This window comes from Diuraphis noxia, unplaced genomic scaffold, assembly GCF_037042655.1.
Source record: "Diuraphis noxia isolate RWA-SAM2 unplaced genomic scaffold, SU_Dnox_SAM2 contig0004, whole genome shotgun sequence".
NCBI classification, from domain to species: Eukaryota; Metazoa; Arthropoda; class Insecta; order Hemiptera; family Aphididae; genus Diuraphis; species Diuraphis noxia.
Window position 1 is genome coordinate 7,994,296 of NW_028301714.1, and position 27,448 is coordinate 8,021,743.

The following is a 27,448-nucleotide window of genomic DNA, read 5'->3' on the forward strand; positions in this document are numbered from 1 at the left end:
GATTATTTTCACAATGTTTTATAGACTATAAAAAAATATAATATGGATAAAAAAAAATAAAATCACGCATTAACTTTTGGATGCATCCTGCATAGTGCATATTATTATTCATTTGTAAACAGTAATATATTTGTCACTAATTTTTACAAGGCATACAAAAGCACGAGCTAAACTTATCGTATCGACCGAATAATAATTATTGTAATTCAAACAACGTCAAAGTGTCCGATATGAAATATGACAGCCTTATTAATTTATTATTGTTTCCATCGCCGTTATTGCTAATATTAAAATATTATTCCGTACGCCGTCCACTGATAATTTATGATTTACGAGATACGACGATGTAGGTACGCCCTAATAATGTAATTTATCACAAAATATTATTAGTTATTATGTAACATCAGGCAACTAATGATTAAACACATCCATTTAAATTAAATAAATAATTATTGTTTACAAGTACAAGCCAATATGGCATAATAAATGCGTAGTTTTTTTATTTACTAAATAATTGAAAAACATTCAATAGCCAATATGTCCCTTAGTAGGAATAGCAAATAACAACAACATAATATTATACTTCAATACTTGTAGATAGATTTATAGTCATATAGGTATCTTGATAGCTGATTACCAATAATATGAACAATACCACTGTAACAGTGTGGACTATGATCAACTCGAATATTATGCAACTATATTTACAACCAAAATAATAAGGAATCATATTTTCTTAAATGATGACTTATAACTTTATAAGTTATAACAATATAACTAATAATAAGTAATAACAGTAATATAACTAATATAATTTCTAATATCCCTAGTAAGACAATTTGGCTTCGGTCATATTATTATTCTTTACGAACGTTTTAAGTATTAACTACTCTTATTACCTACAGCCAAACATAATAATCATTAGCTCGGATGAGAAACATCAATTTTCCGATACGATGGATGGTTTGTATAGGTATCTATCCTATTTTTTAAGTATGAAATAGTAATACAATAATATAATTTGGCTTTCGCTAAAAGAACAAAGCGAAACGAGAGATTACTCAGTCTCTGTATCCAGTGTATCCTGGCCAGATTTATTACAATTGTTTTATATAATATGTATAATTGGACTATATATAACCTATATATAGTTATACATAAAATAATTTAAGAAAATACAAATATATAACGTCTCATAAAAACCAAATAGCTAAAGTATTATGATTTAACTTAAAAAATAGCTAGGTGGGCTTATAAGTATATAATAATAATATTCTAAAATAGCTAGCCTTAAGTTAGAATATTAGAATATTAAACGTATAGTATTGGTACCCAGTGCGGTCTTGTTAAGTACTTACGAATAAGTATTTGAATTAAAGTATTCAAATGCTAATAATAAGTACTCAAATACGTATTTTAAATACTTTCGAAAAAATGTACTAAAGGCAATGTATTTTAAATTTGTTTATTGTGAATTACATTTAACGGAAATTCAAATATTTCAACTACTCGTAAGTAAACAAATGAGTATTTTATAGTTTCATCAAATTATACGTTGTAAAATTTCCTATGCAATTAACATAAAATATGAAAATTGGTTCCGTCAAATTTAAGGTAAAAACACATTTTATAAACAATTCGAAAATATTTGAAAATAATAGATATTTGTAGGTATTTGTGTTTAAATACTCTTTTTACTGATTTGTCAAATACGTATTACAAATACTTGTCAAAATAATTATCTGTATTTGTACTTAAGATTATCTATTACAGTACTGACCTAGTGCATAATATTTACATCAAACTATCAAAGTTACAATAAGATTATAAACCACTTAAGTAAAATTCTATATCCTTTAGTATTGGCTTCATTGATCGACAAACCAATTTAGTTAAAAATGCTCTTTACGACTTTATTTCTTAGTTCTTTAAAAAAATTTCTACTTGTAATACTCTATGAAATATTGATGTATGCACTATATGCTGTCCTCATTTGAATTTTGGGAAACCACGTCAAAACACATGTTATAAAAAAAAAAAACTCAAGTTATCCAATCCAAAATACTAAGTATAATAAATTACAAATACACCTGCAGAGTTCGTTAAAAGCGAAGCCGTCGAAGCCCATTCACACATACTTTAAACCATCTTCACCAAAAACTTACAATATGCATTGAGTACTAAAACACTCAAGCAGTGCGCAATATTATATCATAATAATCGTATAAGTGACAAGCCTACTCTCTGTCGGCTTAAACGAGGACGTCATCCTCATGATATTGATCTTATATAATAATAATAATGAAACAATAAATATAAAAATAAAAACATATTTATCCATGTCAAATGACACTTGTAAGTTGTATTTAATTTTTGGTACGACTTACCATATATTTCACTACTTTTGTTATTATTACATTATTCTTATTGTTATCATTATATCAATATTGTACCTAATCAATATTTTTATATCAGTAAACTTACTTTAGAAATTCTAAATTAGAATTCCTTTAATCATTGTGAACTTTTGTAAATAATTTTAATAATAGTAATCTACATTGTGTAATAACGTCAAAACAATTATATTCTAATATCATTAAGCTTAGATAACCATGCACTCCATGCCAGGGTAATTTTATTTTAATAACAATAATAAAAATACCAAATGTATTAATTAATTTCTAAATTCCCACAATTATAACATTATGACGTAATAAACTGGACATCAAAGTGAGTTAATAACTGTCCGAGAATTGCACAATAGCCACAATATATTTTATTTAAATGTGTTAAATTAAATGATTACTAACATGATACTGATATATAAAATATAAAAGCAAGTTAGGTTATGTGATAACATTGTTTTTGAGTAGAAAGTAAGTGTATAAACATATACTCGGGCAAAATTGAAATATCGGATAAAAGTACCTGTATTGTGTTCCCAATAAATAAAAATATGCGAAAAAACCAAAACGAAAAAAAAAAATGGTTTTACGTATACCTATTTAGAGGTGTACCGCACAATACATTTAATTTCATAAATATATTAAGTCTCACTAGTCTTGGTCGTCACGCTGGACACTTAAGTAGGTTTTCGCATACAGGACGCCTGTAATAATAGTAAAATACCTATATTAATATCATCATGCATAAACATGATATTATATTATGCGGTATGTGTATATTGTAAAAATGAGACGTTTGTTTGTTAATTAATAATTAGATTCATAATATATTAATGAAAATTAAATACCATATAGTTCTTAAATATCTAATTTTCTTCAATTGAATGAACACTTAACTTTTAAGGCTTAGCAAACACGTTTCGGTGTGGTTAAAATTAAATCAGACACGCATACCTAATTACTTCGAAAATTATTCTACTGTTATTTTGAAATAAATACACTATAACGCACGATAGTATTAATTATTATAGTGTACATTAAATTACTTGAATTTTTGAAAAAGATCAATTTTTTAATCATAGTCTTCATAAAATCAGTAGATTCCGTAGAAATACAATAGTATAACAATTAACAACACGTATATATAGTTATTGTTTCAATAATATTACGAACAAATCAAATAGGTACCTAAAAGTATGGTATAAATACCATTTCCCGCATTAATAATAAAAAATAATTGTATAGCATTAATGTGTACTACCAGCGTTTGTTTTTTTTCGTGTATTAATATAGTATAGAGTAATGTTGTAGGTATACGTCAACGCTACTAAGACTAACTTTCCCCAAATGTGTTTATTCTATTTCCTTTGATCTTTATAACATTATAACCTATAAACTTTTTATTTTTAGGCACGATATTCGTGAATCGTAATGTATTAATGTACCGAATATGGTGAATACTGAATAATTATAAATATTAGATATTAGGAAGAATATTAGGTACCTATACTGCGTTCATATATTATACGACCATATCACTATATATATATATATGTCTATATGTGTGTATTACCTACAATTTATATCTAAATAATCTTGCATTAATTTCGTTTTCCGAAAATTTCCTATGCCTTGTAATAATAATAATTGAAATAATATACAGGAATAGGAAGCGAACTCTTATTATCGTACAGCTAACAAAGGAAATCGTATTCCGATTGTTTTAAGTATCCGTTACACTGCAGGTTCCCATCGTAATTCGTAGGCCGTCCGTTTAAATTTATTGTTATATGCAAGGTGTTTGTAGTACAAGTAAACACTATTATTATCTAGAACAGTAGGTAAGAATGATTTTTGAGATTTTTTACATCATTCAGTCATTACAAAACAACATTTTTGAAAAAAAAAAAAAACAGTATATTTTTACTATTTTATATCGTTATCACTTGTTAAGTGTTTTAATATTTTGAATGCCAGCAGTACAGCTCATATTTTTAATTTGATATTCCGGAATAAAATATATTTTTTATTAGTGTTTCGATTTATTATAATAATCGAATTTCGAACTAGTTACTATTTGTTAGAACTTTACAAGTACATATTTAAAGTTTTGATAAGCCGAGTAGTGGACCAACGCTTGGGAAAGGGGGCCACGACTATTTTTAATCCCGAACAACCCCCTTTCGCTAAGCTTATTATTTTAAATACTCATAAAATATAAATAATTGATTACTCATCATCAGTTTGATATTCGATTTTTATGCATAATAAGAATATTCGGAATTCAGAAAATTATAATACTATAAGTTTCGATCATAAGATCGGTGATAATGATTGATGTCACTTAAAAAAGTAAAAACCTTGAAAAATTAAAACGACAAAAAATTGAAAAAATAATATTATTTTTTAATATTTTCAAATCACGTAAAGCATTTATGTTTCAAAAACGTTATGATCTTTTAAAAACGTTTTAAATTAGAATTTTAATTTTATTCGAATCACCCTATATTTACAGTAATATACATAATTTAAGTTAAAGTGTATACGCTTAATATCTGAGCGAAAGGGTCGATGTTCGCGTTATTCGCAGTGCTCAGTATTCCATGACCATTATTAATATGCCTGCCTATATCTGTATACCGCTATACCGCAAGTCAGTGATCGCCGTATGTGTTGAGGATGTGACGGTCGACGTATATACAGGGTGATTCATGAGGCGTAACACACTCATTATTTATAAAAAACTAGGTATTTACTTTTTTCAATTTTTTTTTTTCAAAATTTTAGATACATGCTGTTCTAAAACTATATACATTTTAAATATTTTTCACCCTTATATTTATTAGGTAAACCGCTATTAACTTTTGATTTTTAAATAGCAACCTATATTAAAAATATCATAAATTAATAAGGCTATTTTTTTAATACATTTTCATTTTTCGTTAATCCGTTGACGACATATATTCTCCCAAAGTTGGATGTTTTTGGGGTGGTGTTTGTCCTGTGTAGTGTGTAAATATGTTTACCTATTTTCGGGAAGAACTTAGGCTTAACTATCGTACTTACTACTTACTGAATTTATTTGAAAAGTGTATTATGTTTTACGCTAAGTACAAAAATCCCAATTTATTGCTGCGGCCCCTGTAGGTACTGTCGTACTGACATGGTATAACGTATAACACATTATTTATACACAAACACCACCACAAAACCATCCAACTTTGGGAGACTATCTCTCGTAAACGGATTTAACGAAAAATGAAAATTTAAACGTGAAAATTCATTTAAAAAAAATAGGAGTATTAATTTATGATATTTTTAATGTAGGTTGCCATTTAAAAATCAAAAGTTGATAATGGTTTACCTAATAAATATAAGGGTGAAAAATATTAAAAATTGTTATAGTTTTAGAACAGCAGAGATCTAGAATTTTGAAAGAAAAATTTGAAAAAAGTAAATAGTTTTTATAAATAATGAGTGTTTTACACCTCATACGTGTATACCTAAATAATTTTTCTTTCCGTTTGTCCGAATTTAATAATTATGTAAACGCTGTGGAACGTGAAAATATAAATAACATGTTAACATGGGTATACCTGTATATTATATCAAAATATATAAACTGTTGCATGTGACGTGTGTGTTGTGGCTTGAAAATGTTAAAATATCACGAGTTATATTATGTACCTACACTGCAGATGAGTATTTTTTGTCATTGATGATTGTCGATATTATCAATGTGATGAATTATTGACTGCCGACTGATGAACGATGATTAGGTACGCGTAACATACAATAATTGTACCTACCAAATATTATATAATAATTATTGTGATTGTCGTTTGAATTTTTCTGCAATGTACAACAATAGATAATATGATTTTACGAGTGATTTTAGATTTACCGTTTAATACAGCAAAAAAAAAAAAAAAATGTGCTTGGAACTTCATTACGACACGCACTTCAATGTAATAATAATTGGTCACGGTCTGACGTCCGTATATGCTGCAGCAGTGTGTGTACGGAACGAAATATTTATCAGTGTTTCTGCTGTCGAATAAAATATTATATTTTCTGAAATGGAAAAAAAACCAAAAACTATTTATTATTATTATTATATTTCAAAAACATTAGGTTATTACTTATTGGTATAAGCGTCAGTTTTGGTATATCCGGTATAGGTATAATATACAACCACAAATTAATAACATAATATATGAGTTTACATATTCAATTTTGTTTACGTACAAAACTATTTTACTGAATACTGAATAAATATGCTGAGTTATTATAAACATTATGGCAGCGGCACCTATATACACTTATAATAGGTATACATTGCTATACATAAAAAATATTGAAAAATAAATTCATAAAACTATATTTTTTACAAAGGTTGCGTAAAAAAATATAAATTGTGCATAAGCCACGCATTATATTATTACTGTATCATAAATCATAATATATATTATATTAGTTGCAGTGGTGGATTTAACGGTATAGTTTTGTTGGCATATGCCGACGGGGCCCCACTCCTAATATTATCTATACTGGAGCAGTGGAGGCCCCCTAAATTGTAAAGTTAATTTTTGTAAATTTTCATCATAAAATAATAAATACACCTTATTTTACAAAAGACAGTATTATTTACCATAATTAGATAATAAAAACCAACGATTTCGTAAGTGTGTTTTACCTACTAATGAATTTTTGCAAAAAGTCCTTCATATAGATTTTCCGACTTCATTTGAACCTTTATGAAGAATTAAATCCACTTCTGTATGGTTAACAGGTAAATTGTATTCAAATACAATTGTGCATCGAAAGCGTAATTGTTTCGATCGTCTTCTGTAGAAATTGTGTTCCTATAAACAATACGCTGAACTATTTGCAATTATTATTGTTTTAAATTTAAAAGAACCATTAATATTCGATTTTTCTCCATCTGCCGACGATTAATGCGTTTTGGAACGACGACTGCGTTGAAGATCCCTATATTATAATTTTCCTTTTAGTACGTCCTAAGTATATATAATATAATACTACATATTATAATTTATAAGCCAATTGCACTAAACATATTTTTCCACCTAACTTGTTATACTGTTTATGGCACCGTATAAAATACCATTGTTTCTAGGGTTAGCCTATTTTTCGTATCTAAATAATAATAGATAGGTATACAAAATAATAATAACGATAGCAATTCGTAAAATCAATAATCGATGATTGATTTTCTAATAAATGAAATTGTTTGTTGACAATTAATGTAGTTGCGTATAGGTAGGTAATGGAAATATACATAGCCTATTTATAGCATATTATTTCGGTTATTTGCGTATAATTTATTATATAAAATATACAATCTATTATCAAATTAAGTCTAATAAAAAAAAAAACCTTCTGTATATTATATACATTTAGGTTTATTGTAAATTAATGATCTCACGGCGTTTTAGGTAGGCTACTAAACGTAAGGTGGCCCGCGTATTATTGTATTCTGAAATATTGTATATTACCATGTTAATACCCATAACCTATGTGTAATAGCAATAGCACGGTGCATAAATGCAAAATAATACGTACGAATTTGCTGTGTTATAAAATAAATAACTCACACGTATACGTATAATTATAGGTACACACCATTCCATTTTATTTTTTTCTCTTTGCAAGCTGAATTCATGGCTAAGTCAGCTTCAAAATTCCAACACGTACTTATAGCGAAGGTGGCGGCGGTGGTCCCGAAATCAGCGGTACTGGAAGAGAATTATTAGGTCCCGGTGCCGGTGCAAGAGAAGTGTTTTCAACCAGTGCATCACGTGTGGGCACGCAAACGACGTAATTTAAAAATTTTTTTTCAGATTTGATGATCTGTGATGACACGTGAACATAACACAAAATATCGTACATTTTAATAGAATACTTATTTTTATTTGTATTATTATTTAATTTGTCACCCTAAATTTAAGTTTTTCAAATTAAAAAAAAATTCATTCTAAAAATTTGAACGCCACTGGTTGGAGGCGTTTATTTATTGTTATAGATAAAAATTAACAATAATTTTAGTATACATTATAGATAAATAGGTATACATTATATGTGATACAACCACATATGAGTATAAAATGTATATAATATAATATCATTATAATATACACTCACCATTATTGTAATATGTTGCCATAGCGATTGCGGCAGTAATACGTAAACATTTTCTTATTGGCACCATATCATAGGGTCCGGTGTAATTGTTGTTATTGTTATTATATCGTGTAATATTGTACAACACGCAGTCGTTGGTGTTATTGATACATCGGCGTGAAAAGTGTTAGTAAAACTTAATAAAACGCGTAAAAAAGCTATGTGAACGCCATAGTGTATAATAATAGATAGTTTGTACCTACCTCTAAAAGTTATAGATATTGTTATATATAGGTATGTTATTAAAAAATTATACTATTTTTTGAATATAACATAATGTCCAAGAACGTTTTATTATGTTGAGATGACGTTCAACATCGATCATCAGGGCGTTAACTTCCATTACTCCTACAACTTAGCAGTAGACGTTGCACAGTTTTCCACTAAGAGTCTAGAAGATTACAGTATCGTTAGTAGAAAACAATTGGATAGAATCGTTAGTAATTCCGAAAGACGCTTGGTAAATAGTAAAATTGGTACCTATTTAAAAAATAAGACCTTATTAATTATCTTATTAACTTGTTCACCGTATCATGCTTAGTTATACGTCTTACATTCATGCTGTACCAACGGTTTTTACTCTTATGTTCTAAAATATTTGCATTTGTTTTGTTTTTGTTTGAATTATTGTAATTAGCACTAACTTACGCAAGATTTTAGTTCAGTTAAGGTTTTACATGAATAAATGATTTACATTATTTTTTTGCTAAAATGTTATAATTATATAACAAATTAAAATTAATAATAACTTTAAAATTTATTTTTTATCTGTTAAAAATTACCAACAATATTGTTGGTGTACCCTGTGTATTGAAATGGTGGTAAATAAGATATTTTTGTAAAAGGAAATATTTTCAGGAGGGGGTGGTCAAAACCTTAGATCCCTACTCCTGCGTACGCCACTCGTAATTAGCCAATTAAGTATAAGTCGTTTTTACACAACATTAAGAATCTTCAAAATTGGAAGGAGGGTTTGTTTTTCTAAGCACGATCTAAATTAATTACATTGGCGTGTTCTTAATATAATTATATGTAGTTATCTAATATCAATTGTATTTATTTAAATAAATTACATTTTAGACGGAAGACGAACATCGTTGGTTAATCAAACGGGACTGTAAAAGAGTGATTTCAAATATAAATAAGTAAGTTTTTATTTTTTATCGAAAAAATAATATTATATTGTGTTAAAGGTATAGGTACGCTTTTGGGGTATTTTTTGGGTTATCGGAGTTGAGTCTCGCAAATATTTTTAGTTTATCGGAGTTGAGCCCCTTCAGTCTGTTAGCGATATCCAGGAGACACCACGTGGAGGTTGACTGAGTAATCTCCCAAAAATTGTGTGTGATTGTGTACAATATTATTTTTTTTCAAAATCTTAGATACCTATAAAACTACAAAATTGTATAAAGTACAAAAAGTTAATTAATAATTTTATAATATAATTTAAGTAGTTGTGTCGTTGTGTGTGAATGTGATTGTTTACAGTTTTTTTTTAATCGTTATAAAATACAAAAAGTTAATTGATTTAAAAAATAACTATGTGTAATATAAATATAATATAATTTAAATAGTAAAAATTTAAAAGATACAGACTTTAAAAATTTAAATCTGAAAATTTGTTTACTAGTGTCGTCACCGGATATGCAGTTATAATATCTTATCTCTATACGGACTCAATTCAAACAAATAAAAGTAGCATGGACTCAATTCAATGTCAGCCAAAAAAAATATAATATAATTATACCTATATAATGATACCTATAGACTTGGACAGGATTGATTCCTTTCCGCCACTCCATATCTTTACGTATATTACGCATTTTCAAGTTTATCATATATTTTTGATTTTATCCTCATGAAATAGATTTAGGTAGGTACCTAATTTACGAAATACGCCGAGTAGTCCATTTAATGTAAGGCAATAATTATTATTTCAGAAAACATTAACGCTTTTGAACATAATAATAATATTTCTTTTAAACAATTTTATTTGGTTACAAAACAATATTTATAGAAAATTGTAATGTTTCAAACTATTTTTTATCGTTATAATTTCGTAAGTTGACCATCTCCCAAACGTTCAATTATCTGCAAAACCACACAAAATACCTACATACGTATTTTATTTATTTTAAGACGCAAATTAATTTTGTTATGCTATTTGTACACGATAGGTATGCGCGCAGAAAAAAATCGAAACACGTCCGAGGAATGTCGTCTATTGTCGATCGGCGTGTACAGCAGCATGACGAAGACGATGAGTTTCGCAGCGAAAACGCAGAGGCCTTCAATGGCGTTAAGAATATTTGTCGCAACTCGACATCGTCTGATGCAATAGACGGTGCAGAGGTCGTCAACAATTTTACCGTCATCAACGTACGACAGTTGAACATCAACATCGTAAACAATCATATAAACTACTATAAAAATGATTACGATAATTATAGCGACGTTGAACCGGCGAAGATATACGAGTACAACTCGGACGACGATAAAGATGGTCGTACGACTACCACTACAGCTGGTCGCGACATGGCGGCGGACGAGAAAAACGGACCGGAAACAATCATGGCACCGCCGCGTCTGTTGCAAAGGATTTACTGGGACAGATGGCGGGACTTCGCAGCAAAGTCGAAAGCGTCCCGCGGCCGCGGAGGGACAAACGATAAAGTCGACAGGTTTTTGTCGAAAATCCAAGAGAAATTGGACATCATCGATGACAATCGTCGACGGAAGAATAAAATTTCCGGCAACAACAATAATAGGCAGACTTGCGAGTGGAACCGAGCGGATCCGACGAAGCGGACCGTCAGCAATAATGTCGATCGCAAGCAGGCGAAAATCGACGAACAGAAAAAATTGCTTGACAAACAACGGAAGGAAATCGAACAGCTCAGGTTGCAACAACTGAAATTGGAATCTGAAAAGGCGTTGCTCGAGAATCAGAGACTTTTGCAAGACTTGCACGCCGGTGGACCCGAAAGAAGGTTGAAGACGAAAAACGCTCCGACGTCGGTGCAACAGCTGCAGAGCGCCCCCGCGGCGAGTCCGTCCGACATACTAAACCGAATGGAATTGCGGGCATTGGAACGCCGAGCCAAGTGGGAGGCGATCAAAGAGAGACGCCGGAAAGCGGAACAGGAAGAATTGCGGAAAAAACGCGAGCTGGAGGAGAAGTGCGCGAGGGAACGGATGGAGCAGAAACGCGAGCGGTTGCTCGAGGCCAGGGAAAACCTGAGACTGAGGACGATCGAGGAGAACAGACGAAAGGCGGAAAGGGAAGTGCAGAGGGAGAACATTCGGATCGCGGACGATTTGTACCGTAAGCTGTTGATGAGGAGAGGACTAGACGCGTTCAGGGCGAATTTAAACTGTGCCAGATGGCGGGCAGAAGAGGCTTCGGATCATTACGACAGACAACTGGTCGGCACTTGCTTCAGCAAATGGCGGTTTTACGTCAACAACAGTTTGAACGAGAAAATTCTTTTGGCAGAACAGTTTTACAAGCGGAAATTGCTGAAGACCACATTTCTTGGGTTCTATAAGGTATTATAGATATGAGATGAGTCATTAATGTGCGACTTTTCAAGTCACATATTATATCTGATATAATTCAATTGTATTATTTTACATTGCATTTGATACCTATTAGGTACAATAATTACTATAATATATTATATTTTACTGATTTATTATATAAAATCAATGATATAATATGCACCTAATATTAAGTTATGATAATTTAAACAAGTGATTAAATTATTCGTTTTCACAAAATAGTTTATTTTTAGATTTTAGAAGAATGGAAGAGGAAACAACAAGTTGCCGAGGATTGGCGAAATTTTAAGATGGAAGAATATTGGTTTAAAATATGGCTTGATTATATTAGAGAAATTAGAGTTCAGATACAAAAAAAAATGTTAAAAGCTGAATCTCATCATAACAAGTAATATTATTTTATAAAATCTAGAATTTATTATTAAAATGTAGAGTTTAAGATATAAGGACATTCTAGGATCTATAGAGTGCACTTAGCTCTGCGTAAAGGCTCTTTGTACAGAATCTAATAAGTAGCGGACATTTTTGAAAATTATTTTATCAATAAAAATAGTCATATAAGCAATGAAACTCAACTCTAACCTAAACTTTAAAACAGTAAAACTCTAAATCTGACAATGACCATAATATAAGCCTATCTTATTCTAAATAGACAAATTAACTATGTACAGTAAGGTAGAAATCTCAAATCCTATATTAACATAATTTTTCTAAGAAAATATATTAACTAATAATTAATCAAAAATAGAATAGCTTTAATAGTTATGTTGATGAATACTAATTGGAATATGATTACCTATAGGATAATTATGAAGTATTGTTTTGAAAATTGGAGGAAGTTTCCAGAAATAATGTACAAGGAAAGGCTCAAAGATTGCAGACTACGGCTGTGGCATGAAAAGGTTCAAGAAATTTTACCAGACTTTATTCCTCCAACATTTGAATTATAATTTATACAGATTCATTACATTATATAAAATTATAAATTAATGACATATTTTTTTGTGTTTAACAATTAACAGTGAACAGTATTATTAATTATCATACATTAATTAATATACAATAAAAGCCTTAAAAATATATACTAAATTGAGAGAAATTATTAATAAAACATATATATATATATATATATTAAATAAAAACATGAAATATTGGTTCAGAGTTTAGACATTATTGAAAAATGCTCTCCAGTTTAGTAGTATATTCCTAATAACGTGCCTAGATAGGAACCAACGACAATCACCTTTAAAATCTTTACATTGTTCTTGCCACTCATGGTAAGTTATTCCTAATGATACCATATAGATATCATTGATAAACATTAAAAACAAAATTACTCCGACTGCAAAACAATACAGCCCAGACACAAAACAAATACCATACCTGGAAAAAACAAAATACAAATTTTAAGTCGTGGATGTGTCATATATACTGCAGTGTTTGATATCAAACATACACTCATTTTGATACCAATTATCTATATTCACTATTATATATTACATTATTAAATCAAAAAATATATTTTTAAGCAAAATAATATCGATTAAAAATGTAACATTGACTATTTACTGAAAAGAATTTAAAAAAAAATTCATTTTATAAAACTATTAAAACCCTAAGAAATTTTCCCATAAATGCAAATGTAATACAAGAAATTAAATGAGTAAACGTAAAAATATTTTATATTATTTATACTATTATAAATAGATAATTTGTTTAAAAATGTATTGTGTTTTTAATTTGTATCAAAAGAGGTATCTGTTTGATAGTTGATATAAAAATGTATATGTACAATTTATAATGAATCAACATTTATTATAATAGGTCATATAATGGAATAAAATATTTAAAATTGTCTTACATAATGTCATAATATACATCACTACAGTCATCGGGTAACATGATTGTTGCAAAAGCATGGAAAGGATGACACAGTGTAGTCAAGATGAGATTTGACAAGAATGTAAACAAAACTGAACCAAGGACCAGACCAGCCATATATGGTTTTCTATTATGCTTTCCAATGCAACAGTCTATCCTGTATGAATAAATTAAATACTATTATGATTTATGCTTTGTATAAATTGGCAGACCTCAGAATCATACCAATAAGAATGTATGTGTTGTTGGATCACACAAGTCTTACACACGAAACAGTGATAAGTTCTGGACGGTACACTCCTTTTACAAGTATAGCATTGAATATTTTCAGTTTCATTTATTAAAATTATGTTTTCGTCTGTTTCATTGACATTTGTCATTTCTAGATCATATTTCAGATGAGATTTGATTGCATGTTTCTTGGTAAAATAGAAACAAGCTGCAGTGGCAACCATAGTGACTGTAATTATGATGTTCTCATTAGTGTTTATGTCTAATATAGGCACAGCAAGAAACTGGAATACAGTTAACATTAATGATGCCGATGTCAATGTCCAAACATAAAAGAATTTTGTGGCCACTCTGTACTTGCGGACAGTACGATGAGTGTAATAGAGAAACAATGTAACCAATGGAAACATTAATATGGTTGGCCAAAACCCTTGAGCAGCAAAATAAAGAGAGGCCGGAAAGAGAAGTAATGGCACTGCAGAATCTAAAGAAATACGTCTTGCTCCTCCCTGCCAAGGAATTCTAAATCGATCTTGAAAATTTGCCACCATAACATTTATTTCTATGTCTCTAGATGGTGGACATTTCAACAAACTGAAACAATGTAAACAAATGAACTGTTGATAATAGTAGCAATACATCTCAATAACAGAAAAAGTAATATGATTTTATAAAGAAAATTACTTAATGTACAGAAGTATAAGTTACTTAAATAGTTTGATCTTTAATGTATTGAAAAAATAGAAATATAGAATAATTAATTTGTTAAATAATTGTATTGTATTTTGTGAAGGTGTGGCTCAGATTGATCTCTAGATGTCTCTTTTATATTTTATGTTAGTTTACTATTATAACTAGCAATGACAGGATGTACAAGATGCTACATCATTAATAATGGTCACATGCAATTGGTTTAGCAAATTATTTTCCTCTTAACATTTTAAAATCTATTTTGTCATTTTAGTTATGCATTAAAACTTTTTTTTTTAAAGTGAAGGTCTAACCTAACTTATTTGAACAATATTGTAGCTCATGTTGATGACTGTTACGAGTCATAAAATAAAAACCTTTTAACTATTTTCTACATATATCATAAACAACAATACCTTTAAAAGGTATTGTTTAAAATTGTTTCTATATATGCTACTGAATGTAGCATATTATATAGAAATAATTTTGGAGTTGGGCTATAATATAAAGCAACTAACAATAATGATCTAGCACTTAAATGCTATTATATATTTAATAATTAAGATTATAATTTCGGGAGGGGCTGCAGCCCACTAGGCAACCCTCCTATATACATTGGTAAAAATATTTTTATTTCCTTTGCATAATACATTTTTTGATAATTACTTATTAGTATTAAGTCTAAGGGTTGTATCAGTATGCTCCAAAAATTAACAACTAACAAGCCATTCATGTATAAAACGTATATATTAACATATAATATTGACAACATTTTTAATATTATTAAATACCAAATATCTGACTCAAATTTTATTGATATATTTAACTAAATTTAAAAATAATTTATACTCAAAATATATTTATAGTTTAAATATAAACACAGGGCAACTTGCATGTGCAATAATGTCGCTCATAATAACAAATATAATTAAAATTGTCCAATACATTTTTTCAACATCATCAGCTTTATTTGAATATTAAATAAAATTTCTATCAATGGATTTCCTCTCAAGCCAACAACTATAATATTTTGATTTTGATAAAAACTAGCCACCAGTTGTTAGCGACACTATATAGATTTATAATCTATTAATTTTGTAAGAAAAATACCAAAAAGTAAATTTGTATGTAAAATCAATATATTATTTTAGTATTAATATATTTAATTATTTTAGTATAGTTTCATTGAATCTATAGTTTAGTATGATTCACCTATAACTTTAAACATATAATTGTTTCTTTTACTCACAATTTTGATTAACTGGCTAACAATGTACAACTTAGCAAAAACTGTTTTGATAGGGACAGTAATCTTGTTTTTATAGTTGAATTACCAAATTTTCGCAACAAATAAGAAAGAACTTCATTTGTGTTTTAGTGTATTTAACATTTGGATAACATGAATACAATTAAAGTTATTAGTTTGAGGACATTAGATTTTTTCATTTGATTATGGGTAACTGCTATCAAGAAAGAAATAAAGATGGTTTGCAGTGGGTCCTCTTAATATTTGTAGATGTATTAGTTTTTCCCAACTGACACTTATTTAAGGAGTTAGAACAAAAACAATTTAAATTTATAGTTGGTAAGTAGGTAGCAAATAAATAATTATTCCACTAACAGTTTTATTAATTAAATATTGAATGGTTACAGTTTTGTACAAGACCATCATTGTTACCTAATAATTATAAAATAACTGCTACAAATTTTTAAGAAAATAAACAAAATAAGCAAACTAAAAACAGTGCCAGTATTCAATAATATGATAGGTGTTCAGTATATTTACTTTGAACAGCAGTTTCCAAATGGTGGACAAATACAAAGGTCTGATATTATAGTAGACTTTTCTTCGTTCATGTTAATATATTCACAGCAATGCAAATTATCTGATTGGTTATGATTCATTTGTGCGTAGCAATTTAAAAATGTCACATCCCAATGTTATATAACATGATCATAATATGATCATTTGAGTTTGATTGGAATATACTTCTACAACATATAAAATATTTATTTATTTACAAAATCAAGTGGTAGGAAATTTACATGATATAAAAAAAAAATTTAAAAAAAAGATAAATTGATGGATTTGTGCTTTATTCCATTGGAAGGGAGTCTTTGTTTCTTCCGAATATTATCATGTCTGCTTTGGGTTGAGCGTTTTTGCCATATCCACCTCGGCCGATGTCATAATCAGTCCTATACTCGTCCCGCACTTGGCCACCAGTTTTTCCACGGCCATATTGTCTGCCTTCCACAAATCCGGCGTCCCAGTCTGTTCTTATGATGCGGTCATCCAATCTGGTACCATTGACAAAACGCATACAATTCTCTGCATCTTCCCTTGTATAGTACTCAATGAAGCAAAATCCACAGGGCGTTTTCTTGAATTTATCCAGGCCCATGACGATGCGTTTAATATCGCCGCACTTTGAGAACAGCTCATAAATCTGTCCCTCTGTCGTATAAAACGCCAAGTTTCCAACGTACATGGTCGTCGACAAACGCAATAGCTTGTCCAGTTCACCTCGAGAGCCTTTAAAGTGTTGGTCTCTGTACGAGCTTATGTCAGCCATGGCGTTTGTTTTAAAACTGGAGACTGGACGCGAATTTTGCCCAAAAATGTAACAAAAAATTTACTTACGAAAGAGTAATACGAGTCGTAAAGCAGACTGCAGTCACCACCAACCAGTTGTAATAAGTGAGGTGCTACTTAGGTACTAATGTCTACTACCTAATACTAATCTTTTTTCGATGCTTATGATTTCTAACTTTCCGAGAGACCGTGGTCCGTGAACCGACGCCGAAACAACGATTGATAAGAACACTGATAAGAAAAACAAAAATTAATATCAAACCATAATGGTTACTATGGTCACAAGATACCCCACGTTAACTTATATCGCTTATACCACGTCCTCATGACATTTTTTCATAAAATCATAACCTCGAATTCGTACCTAAACAAATTCTTCTCTTCTTCGATTCTAGTTTGCGACTTCGGTGTGTCCGGATTTTCATCCAAGGTAATCCAAGTTTATATCTACGATATTACGTTTAAAACCTAATTGATCGAAACAGTAAGTTCTTCGCAATCGTTATTTTATTTAGTGTTCGCGTTCAGGAATATATTTTTTATATTTTTCAAGAACGTAAGTGTTGACGTCCGCCGAAACTACGCTCCTCCGGCACTTTCAGTTTTCATTTCCTTTCATTCCCACATCAATCTAAATTTCAAACTTCGGACACTACTTTACCAGTTCACCTTATTTTAAAACATTTGTACCTATCCAAACTGTGAGTTTGAAATTTTAAAATGTATCGACTTTTTCGTGGCTGTTTTCGACACTTAGTCGGTTTACCCGTATAATACCATATTATATCAAAAAAAATAATAATTCATCAGTCGGTCATCGGTATAATCTGTGATTTTACTGTGCAATTTTTTTAAGATTTTGGTACTCTGCATAATCGTGTTAATGTCTCTTGCATATGATTGAAATATTGAAATTTTTTATGCACATCTTAAATAATTAATTTTTGATTAACCTTTTAATCTTAAACAAGATATGATATATTATTGTTTAGTATTTATTGTGTATTGAATACCTATTTAAAACATTATTAAAACTTTTCAGATGAGGACCATAAACGCCAACCAATCAGTGAAAATCCCGGAAGGCATTGATGTCACAGTCAATAAGAGGATTATAGTTGTCAAAGGTCCCCGTGGTTCATTAGAAAGGAACTTCAAACATTTAGCTGTTGATATATACCTAAAAGGACCCCGCGTGTTAACTGTAGAAAAATGGTTTGGCACCAAGAAAGAATTGGCTGCTGTTAGAACCATTTGCACTCATGTTGAAAATATGATTAAAGGTGTCACAAAGGTGAGAACTAATTAATTTAATAATGAGTATTCATTTAGTTAAACTTTTAAAATTTATTTTTAGGGTTTCTTATACAAAATGAGAGCCGTATATGCCCATTTTCCCATCAATTGTGTTACTTCTGAAAACAATTCACTTATTGAAATCAGAAATTTCTTGGGTGAAAAATACATTAGACGTGTCAAGATGTCTCCAGGTGTCACCATCACTAACTCAAAACAAAAAGATGAGTTAATTGTTGAAGGAAATGACATTGAAAAAGTTTCTAGATCAGGTATATTATATTTTTTATCTTAAGTAGGTACCTACTATTTATATTTAACTCTCGACCTTTTTGTTAAACATGTTTCACTTGTGTTTAAAATAAAAATAATGAAACTTGATTTTTTCAATAATAATCATAATATTTAACTTTCAAGTTAATTTTAGTTAGGTAGGCAGTTAAATAATCTAAAACTGAAATATTGATCTTGAATAATAGTTTTTAAAATTATGAAAGGAACTATTTAAATTATTGTAGACTTAATTTTTGTTAATTTTTTTTTCAAAATTAAGTTGATTCAAAGTTGGACTAAGCATGTAGTTTGTACTAATCTTAGATAGAGCATTAATGATAATTATTGAAATTTAAATACATATAATTATAATATTAAATATAACACATGCTAGATTCAATTTCTTTATAATCTAATTAGGTTTTAAATATTTTCTAAAATAATATGATTTAGGCATAATCAAATAGATTGCAAAGTTTTTTATTGTGTATGACTATGTAAAAAAAATAAAGCATTGGTTCCTACAAGTACAAGTCAACATCTCGGCTTTACTCTTATAAACAGAAAGTAATGTATGTTAATTTGCATGTACTCTTTGTCAATCTACCCAATATCATTGATTTTATAATATACAGATAAGCCATCCTATTTTAAATATTTGAAGCTACTAATTGCTGTCTACCATTAGGATTGCTGTATCCGTTAAAGGATGTTATCCCGCCATGTATTGTCTCTATATTACAATTGCATAACATCAAATATGGCACCCATCAAATCTCGTTTAACTCTGTTTGTATAAAAATTAGAGTTAATTAACTCTGTATAAAATTTTAAGTTAAAAATATTATTTTGACGATCTCATGATACTTTTATTATAAAGCGAGTTATAAGTATTTTATACATTTTGATGTACCTTTAAAACACTAATAATCTACATCAAAATTAAAATATATTATCAAGTCCACAAGGTCGTCTCATTATAATAATCTTACCTTTAAATTTTATAATATTTCAATTTACTCTAATTATTAAACTAATTTGGCCAAATGTGATCTGCTGAGCATAAAATTTGCTACATTACACTTGTAAGCATGAAGACAACATATGCTGTGGGCGTAACATCCTCTTAATGCAAATGGATACAGTAATAGAATTGTTTACCTTTACGTATATCATAAAATCAATATCATTAGACCCGATTACACATTGTTATTTCTGAAAACTGTTTTGTATTCTTGATAAGCCTACCCAAAGTTAAATAGGCCACATTTTTAGATATTTAATTAAAATTTTAAAGAATCGTCATTTAAATTTCATAAATTTAAAATATTAAAAAAAAGTATTATATATCAAATTTATACCTAATAAAATAAATAATAATTTTAATATAAAATATAAATATGTATATATTTAGTATCAAAAAAGTGGTCTTGATGAGTGTTAAGTTGATATAGTTCTAAATTCAAGTCAAGTCAATTTTTAAAAGTGTGATAACATCTCTAAATACATTGGTATTGTAGACAAACAATTGATACATTTTGTTTGAAACATCTTACCATTTGCATTCACTCAAAATCTAAAAAACAGTCCTAATATTTTAATCTATTATTATTAAAAGTATTAATTATCGGACAGAATAGTGTGTAAGTCCTTGATTCAATTTCTGAATATATTATTGAATTTTATAGAATGTATTTAACATATTCTAATTAATAACTTGAGTTTTTAGATGTAATAATAAATTATTTATTATTTGTTCTAGCTGCTTTAATCCAACAGTCTACAACCGTAAAGAACAAGGATATCCGTAAGTTCTTGGATGGTTTATATGTATCTGAAAAGACAACAGTTGTACAAGAGGAATAAAAATTGATTATTTCATACGCTTAATTGTGTATTTTTATTTTTTTATTTCCTTATATTGAGGTTACATTTACAAACAGTTCTTTGATAGGTTACTGTCTGCTCTTTGACTGGTGTGCACTACCTCAGATATATCATACAGTTAATTATAAATCTATTTATGTGTTTAACTGTCATAGTATTTGGACATATATATTAACCAGCATATAATATTTAAATATTATGCAATGTGGTATTTTTTCGGTATATCGATTATTGTCTAGTTGAAAAGTGGTGTTTGAGTGTGGTTATTATTCAACATTGGTGTATGTATAGATCCATTTAGAAAACTCTTGTTATATTGCCTGGTATTCGGTTTAAATGTATGGTGTATCCTGTTTTAAGTGCAAATGATATTATTTTTTAATATTAAAATAATTCTAAATTTTCTCATGCATATTAAATTAATTATTGTCAATATCATTTTAAAGTATTGATTTAAATAATAAGTTTTTTGAATTATATGTGTTTGTATATTGATTCTCTATGCAATTTAACAGTAACAGTAACATTAATTTTAAAATTTAATATACCTTCTCACGTGGAATAATTTAACTATTTCATTGTGTTCTTAAACTTGAATAGTTATGAGGTATGATGTACTTAATTCTGCTTCTTTATACCTCAGCAGCAGAACTGAGGCATCAATTTTATGTCTTGATGAGATAATAGAAATATGAAACTAGAGAATTGATTATAATGTACAATACTATAAATAGTATTATACATTAGGGCAGAGGATTTGTAGCCATAAAAAATTTCCATATATGCATTTTAATTTCCAAAATATTCCTTATCAAACACAAAGATCAGGTTGCATGTAAAATTGATTGATGGTTCAATAAGTAAGTTGTAAAGGCTTATGTCCAATCATGGGTTCAAAAATTAAATTTTTTCAAAATCTTTTTGATGTGTTGATTAAAGTATTTGACATTGATATTTACAACAATCATGGAGATCCATGTTGGTGATGTTTATTAATTATTATTATTAATAAAGCTAAATGTTTTGAAATATTTCCGGTAGGTCTGAATACATCACCAACTACAGAGAATATAGTTGCACGTATTATCATTCATCAACATGAAAATACTATAAAAAACTATGAACAACATTACTATTTTCTTGGAATTAATGAAATTTTTTTACGTACCCTTCTCGATAATACCCCCTTCAACATAATCCTGTAAAATATACCATTGTTAAAAGCAAAAAATTACAAAATCTTCAATATTTAGGGTTTTGTTGTACTTTCTTGTAACAAGTAACAACTGATCTATTTGGTTAAAAAATTCAATTTTATCAGATACTGATGTACGAATAATTAATATATTCCCGTTTTGTCACTTTTTTTTTTTTGATACCCCAAAATTATTAAATCTTTAAAGGGTAAATAATTTTTTTAATTGATGTGTGCAGTGACTGATTTCTTAGTAACAAAATAATCTACGTTTATTCCAAATTGATATCACAGAATAGAATAATTATGATATATATATAATGTTGATATCAAGAACATAATATTAGTAATATTACGTTCTATTTTTTCTTATTAAATATTTAACCAATAGATAGAAGCACATGTTTGGTTGTAGGTAACTAAATTATTGATAAAAACTATTGCAACTTAATGCAAGTATAAACATACATTTGAATAATATCTATGGGTATGAAATCTCAAGAAATATTGATGCTATTGCGCCTATTGGTATTTTAGTATACTATAATATAGAGAACATTTTTAAAGTTGACAAATTTTAAAATTCCGTGTTTTTACTGTGACAAAAACTGTTGTTATTTAAGTGGATAAAATATAAATTATAATTAGAGCTGTGAATTTAAATAATTTAATGCACTAAAAAAAAAAAATGCCAAAAAGTATAGTGTAAAATGCACTTAAAATGGCTTAAAAAATTTTTTTGTTATAATAATAAAAATATATATATATATAAAACAGTTGTATTAAATGTGGGCCTTGTCCGTATGTGTAGTACAAAATTTAATTGCATTCTCCTGTTGAGTTCAATCTAAATAGACAGCAGTTAATGTTTAGCGCCGGATATTCTTGTAAACTCTTTTAGGTAGGCATTCGATATCGATTCGAACAGCTACACGAGTCGTAACTAGTCGACCATTTGGATACGTGTCTGTTATTAATGTACCGCGCGATCGCTTGATTAGGAAATGTCGGTTGTTGGCCTATAAAAGAGACTACAGACTGCGTACAACTATGTAGGTACCTATGATTACAGAAGTTTGTTGACCTCTGTTGTAAAGAAACGAGAAAAATAGAAGAATAGGCTCTATTGCAGGTTTATTAATTCTATACACAGTCTCGTACTCTTGTGAAACATTTTTCTTTATGTTTATACATACACCTGCGTATAGGTATTACCCGATAAAATTCATCAATATTATAGTAATATATGATATAGAGATAGAGAAGAATAAATGTTTCAAATATAGGTAATACATTTAGGACGTTTTTCGACTTAGAAACGGTTATGTTATAATACCATAATTATAACTATTATTGTTTGTGTGTAGTCAAATTTTGTTGTTATAACAAACATCATGTACGACGATACGCTTTTTCGGTGGTAACTATTGGGTATTATAGTACTTTAATACTTACTATAACGCTGCTTAGGTAACCATCATGTGCCTAATGGTGATCTACTGATTATTGACTCGTCGTTATTGCCATACTTCAACACTCGGTGAATTTTCTCGGGTTACCTATGTTTGATAAAACTATAGCAGCAAGATTAGGAAGTAGCCGTTTTCCTACAAAAAAGAGATACCGTTTTCCTCCACTGTCCATTTTCATCCAATACATAAAAGATATAATAATAAAATAGTCAGTATAAATAATTTATGTATTGAAAAAAAATAAATAGATTATTATTTTAGGTATATATATTTTTTATAATCATAGGAAATTTCAGCAACAAATGAATACCTGTTTAAAGAAAAGAAAAATTAGATTTAATATGAATAATTACTTTACTTTTTGTAATCGCTCGGACTAATTAGCGTTTGTCGATATAGGTAGCTGATATAGATATTCGATACCAGAATGTAATCATCAATCAATTAGCTCAAACTGTGATCCTAGCCTTACTCTATCTTTATAACACGGCACGTAACACTACAACACTGGCTAAAATATTGGAGGAAAAAAGAAATAATTGTAGTCGAAAATAATGCAGAGGAAAATGGAAATCAACCTTATATTTTGTGGTGGAAAATGGATAGTGGAGGAAAACGGTACCTCGTTTTTGGAGGAAAGTGGAACCGCTCATTGTTTTAAAGGCATTTTAAAATTTTGAAGGCAGTTCAATTGAAATAGGTACCTGAAGTTACGTGTTCGGCGCCACGGTGCACGACTGTGTACGAGCATATTAAAATATGATATAATTTTCATCGCTAGTAGTCGGGGTTTGATCGCCAAGTAGATCCAACAACTGTCAACTCTGCATCAACGAAATTTTTAATCGATTTACTATATTTACAGGTGTAATACTTAACTTAAAGATAGATAATTGTAATTTATTTCACCATCGTGTCATATACCTACCTACTAATAATAGTAATATATAATCGAATTGTTGAATTCTTACACCGCTATAATACTCCTGCAGTGATCATGTGCAATACCATCTTCAAGAAGAGGAGCACACAGGTGATATTGTGTTGAAACGTTGAATCATTGTTTCCTTTTTTTCACTATTATTATCATTTTAGACATTGAATAAATATATATATAAGGGTATCTAATATCTATGTATAACTTGGAAAAATGTATTAATGTCAGTCCAACAACCCGATTTACTAAACCGGTTTGTGTTGTGAATTTAACCGACCAACTTTTCCTTGATTTAAAAGGATTTAGTAAAAATATCGACGACCGCCTCTTGGTTTAAAAAAACGAAGGAGGCTTAATGACGGCGGAAGGTTTTATGGGGCCCTGGACCAATGCCTAGTCTGTGCCATTACTGATGAGTGTTGCAACCTAAATACCTTATTGATATTTGGACGTTTTGAACAGATCGTTTGAATTTCAAAATTTCATCAGTCTAGAGTCCAATTATTTTTAGAATATTTTCAATATTTTGGACAAAAATTGAATTAAATTATTCCTGGATCAAGCGGAATTTAATCGTTTAATTTGGATTTTTTATTATAATACAATGGTATTTACAGTGACGTGTCAGTGTGGGAGAGTTATGCACTCGATGAATATAATTATAATATTTATAATATTACAATATTATTTGTCAAACCAGGCGATACACAGTATAGTGGTGACTTGTGGCATAAATTCAATAAGCTCATAATATTATAATATAGATTAAAGAGACTTCAACGATAATAGTTCAATACCTGTATATGTTTACACATATATATATTTATAATATGATATTAACGATATTATATAAACATATGGCAAGTATATAATTATATATTATAAGTACAATATTATTAATAATATTATATACTGACACGATAGAAAAAAACACAAATAATAATATTAACAATAATAATTTCAAGGGGGCACGATGGTAACTCAAAATGTTTTCAACTAAGTCTAAATGTTATACCTACTTATATTGTATTATTAATTGATTAATGATTTCTTGAAAATATGAATTAAATTAAACAAAGGTTTTCTCGTTTTCTGTTATGATATACCTATATGCTTACGATAGGTGTACTTGTACTTGTATTATTTAATTAATTTTTTTATTTTTAATAATCACCGATTATAGTAATATGTCATGAATCATGTAGCTGGTTTAGGCGAGACATTATATCATATATAATTATCGGCCACAGAGTTTAAAACAGTAAAATATGATATTATGAATTATGATACAATTTTTTTGTAGTTAACGCTTCATCTAGATTTATACTGATGGATACAGGGTGTCCCGTGAGGATTTACCCATTGAGATGTCTCCCGAAATAATGGTGATATCAAAATTCTGGTTTTGTAATAAGACTCACAGGGATAAGAACTATAATTATTTCATATTTTAATGTTTTGATAAAAAAGTTAAAAATATATTTTTTTATTTAATTATTTCCAAAAAAAAATAAATATAGCCATTTTGTAGAGTTTATTTTTCTGAAAATATTGACGTTTCAAAATATTATTTTCATTAATTTCCCGATATTTAATATTTTTTTAGTTTCGAGAAAAATTGCAAATTATTTAGCACCGTAATGTTATCAAACATATGTGACCCACCGCGCCGCGCGCATTCCCATATGGCCAGCCGAATACTTTCTATGCTCCTAATAGTTTATCATATTTTATTTCTTTAAAACTAAAAAAAATATTAAAAATCGGAAATTAATAAAAATAAAATGTTGGAACGTCAATAGTTTTAGAAAAATAAATTATACAAAATGGCTATCTTTAATTTTTTTGGAAATAATTAAATAAAAAAATATGTTTTTTAAATTTTTACAAAAACATTAAAATAAATTAAAAAATGAAATAATTGTAGTTCTTATCCCTGTAAATCTCATTATAAAATCAGAATTTTGATATCTCCATTATTTCGTGAGATATCGCAATGGGTAAATCCTCGCAGGACATCCTGTATATTATAGATACCTACCTCGAATATTTGACTGTTTCAACTTTCAACTATCAACCGTCACAATCTCCGAAGTGCCTACCTATACCGCACATTTGTACACCTAATACGTCAGTTGGTTATGTTACATTTGACTTGTTGCAGATATAATTTATGTTTTACCATCGTGATTTCTTAAAAAACAGCCACGAAAAATATAATTGTAAATGATAATTATAATGTAAACGGTCACATGAACACAGAAAAATAATAATAAAAATAAGTAAAATATCTACTAATAATACATAATAATAATAATAATAATAATAATAATAATAATAATAATACGTTCGAGTCATAATATATGAATTGTCGTCAGCAGCACGTGCGATCTTATACAACCAGCTCTGTTGACTGTTATACATAATATATACATGATAATACTGGAAACACGTCGTAGTTGTTATAGGTACTTATTGTAAATAATATATTTTATACTGGTGTGTTGGTGGAAAAACTCTGATTTGTCTGTGCGTTTTGTTCTTGTTCTTGCATAACAAACATGCCGTTGACGTGCGCTTCTTCAGCTTCTTTCTCATCATCCTGTCGAGGGGAGAGAAAACGAACATTAAATAATTAGAAATCAAGATAGTAAAAAAATGTAAACTAAAATAATTAAATCACGTTAATAATTGTTATAACTATAGGACATAGGAAAAAGTTGGAAATGATTATAATAAGGCAAGGAATTTGGGTAATTAAAATTGGTAGGTTACTTTTGTGATTGTACGCTTGCCGTTTATACTTTATAGTTATGGGGC

The 27,448-nt window shown here is 28.8% G+C and overlaps 5 protein-coding genes and 1 long non-coding RNA gene across 13 annotated transcripts in view; 2 read left to right on the forward strand and 4 right to left on the reverse strand.

Annotated features, from left to right (window-relative positions):
* LOC107166452 (uncharacterized) overlaps positions 1 to 13,259 on the forward strand; it is a 21,633-nt gene extending 8,374 nt beyond the window's left edge. The window contains exons 1-6 of one of the 4 annotated variants that reach the window (XM_089227655.1): positions 8,687 to 8,843; positions 8,914 to 9,069; positions 9,690 to 9,754; positions 10,787 to 12,158; positions 12,404 to 12,558; positions 12,973 to 13,259. In XM_089227655.1, the coding sequence (XP_089083781.1) occupies positions 8,914 to 9,069; positions 9,690 to 9,754; positions 10,787 to 12,158; positions 12,404 to 12,558; positions 12,973 to 13,120 (1,896 nt within the window). In that variant the 5' untranslated portion in view covers positions 8,687 to 8,843 and the 3' untranslated portion in view covers positions 13,121 to 13,259. Of the gene's footprint in view, positions 1 to 8,686; positions 9,070 to 9,689; positions 9,755 to 10,786; positions 12,159 to 12,403; positions 12,559 to 12,972 lie in introns of those variants that run through there. The other 3 variants (XM_015515121.2, XM_089227656.1, XM_089227657.1) reach the window with 3 other exon arrangements.
* Positions 2,624 to 8,425, reverse strand: LOC149055634 (uncharacterized). Of its 2 annotated transcripts, XR_016191736.1 has the most exons (5): positions 8,052 to 8,425; positions 6,548 to 7,397; positions 6,310 to 6,479; positions 6,097 to 6,210; positions 2,624 to 3,109 (listed from the first exon to the last, which is right to left on the reverse strand). It is a non-coding gene; the product is annotated as an uncharacterized LOC149055634 (long non-coding RNA). The 2 variants fall into 2 exon arrangements; XR_016191735.1 differs by having other exon boundaries at positions 6,548 to 8,425.
* GABPI (zinc finger DHHC-type palmitoyltransferase GABPI) lies at positions 13,094 to 17,788 on the reverse strand. The gene is made up of 5 exons (XM_015515135.2): positions 17,617 to 17,788; positions 16,759 to 16,964; positions 14,277 to 14,876; positions 14,032 to 14,208; positions 13,094 to 13,553 (listed from the first exon to the last, which is right to left on the reverse strand). The coding sequence occupies exons 2-5, from the start codon at positions 16,875 to 16,877 to the stop codon at positions 13,334 to 13,336; spliced, it is 1,116 nt and encodes a 371-aa protein (XP_015370621.2). The 5' UTR covers positions 16,878 to 16,964; positions 17,617 to 17,788; the 3' UTR covers positions 13,094 to 13,333.
* On the reverse strand, positions 16,973 to 17,623 carry LOC107166462 (nuclear cap-binding protein subunit 2-like). The gene has a single exon (XM_015515137.2). The coding sequence runs from the start codon at positions 17,546 to 17,548 to the stop codon at positions 17,069 to 17,071; it is 480 nt and encodes a 159-aa protein (XP_015370623.1). The 5' UTR covers positions 17,549 to 17,623; the 3' UTR covers positions 16,973 to 17,068.
* Positions 17,789 to 17,840: 52 nt separating the features above from the next.
* RpL9 (ribosomal protein L9) lies at positions 17,841 to 21,027 on the forward strand. Of its 3 annotated transcripts, none has more exons than XM_015515117.2 (4): positions 17,841 to 17,998; positions 18,611 to 18,862; positions 18,926 to 19,136; positions 20,900 to 21,027. In XM_015515117.2, the coding sequence occupies exons 1-4, from the start codon at positions 17,894 to 17,896 to the stop codon at positions 21,001 to 21,003; spliced, it is 672 nt and encodes a 223-aa protein (XP_015370603.1). In that variant the 5' UTR covers positions 17,841 to 17,893; the 3' UTR covers positions 21,004 to 21,027. The 3 variants fall into 3 exon arrangements, with proteins under 3 accessions (XP_015370603.1, XP_015370604.1, XP_015370605.1); XM_015515118.2 differs by having other exon boundaries at positions 17,919 to 18,052; XM_015515119.2 differs by lacking the exon at positions 17,841 to 17,998 and adding an exon at positions 18,104 to 18,124.
* Positions 21,028 to 25,417: 4,390 nt separating this feature from the next.
* The window catches only part of Eaat2 (Excitatory amino acid transporter 2), a 29,787-nt gene continuing 27,756 nt past the window's right edge, over positions 25,418 to 27,448 (reverse strand). For both annotated transcript variants that reach the window (XM_089225423.1, XM_089225424.1), the window contains exon 12: positions 25,418 to 27,230. In XM_089225423.1, the coding sequence (XP_089081549.1) occupies positions 27,120 to 27,230 (111 nt within the window). In that variant the 3' untranslated portion in view covers positions 25,418 to 27,119. The remainder of the gene's footprint in view (positions 27,231 to 27,448) is intronic.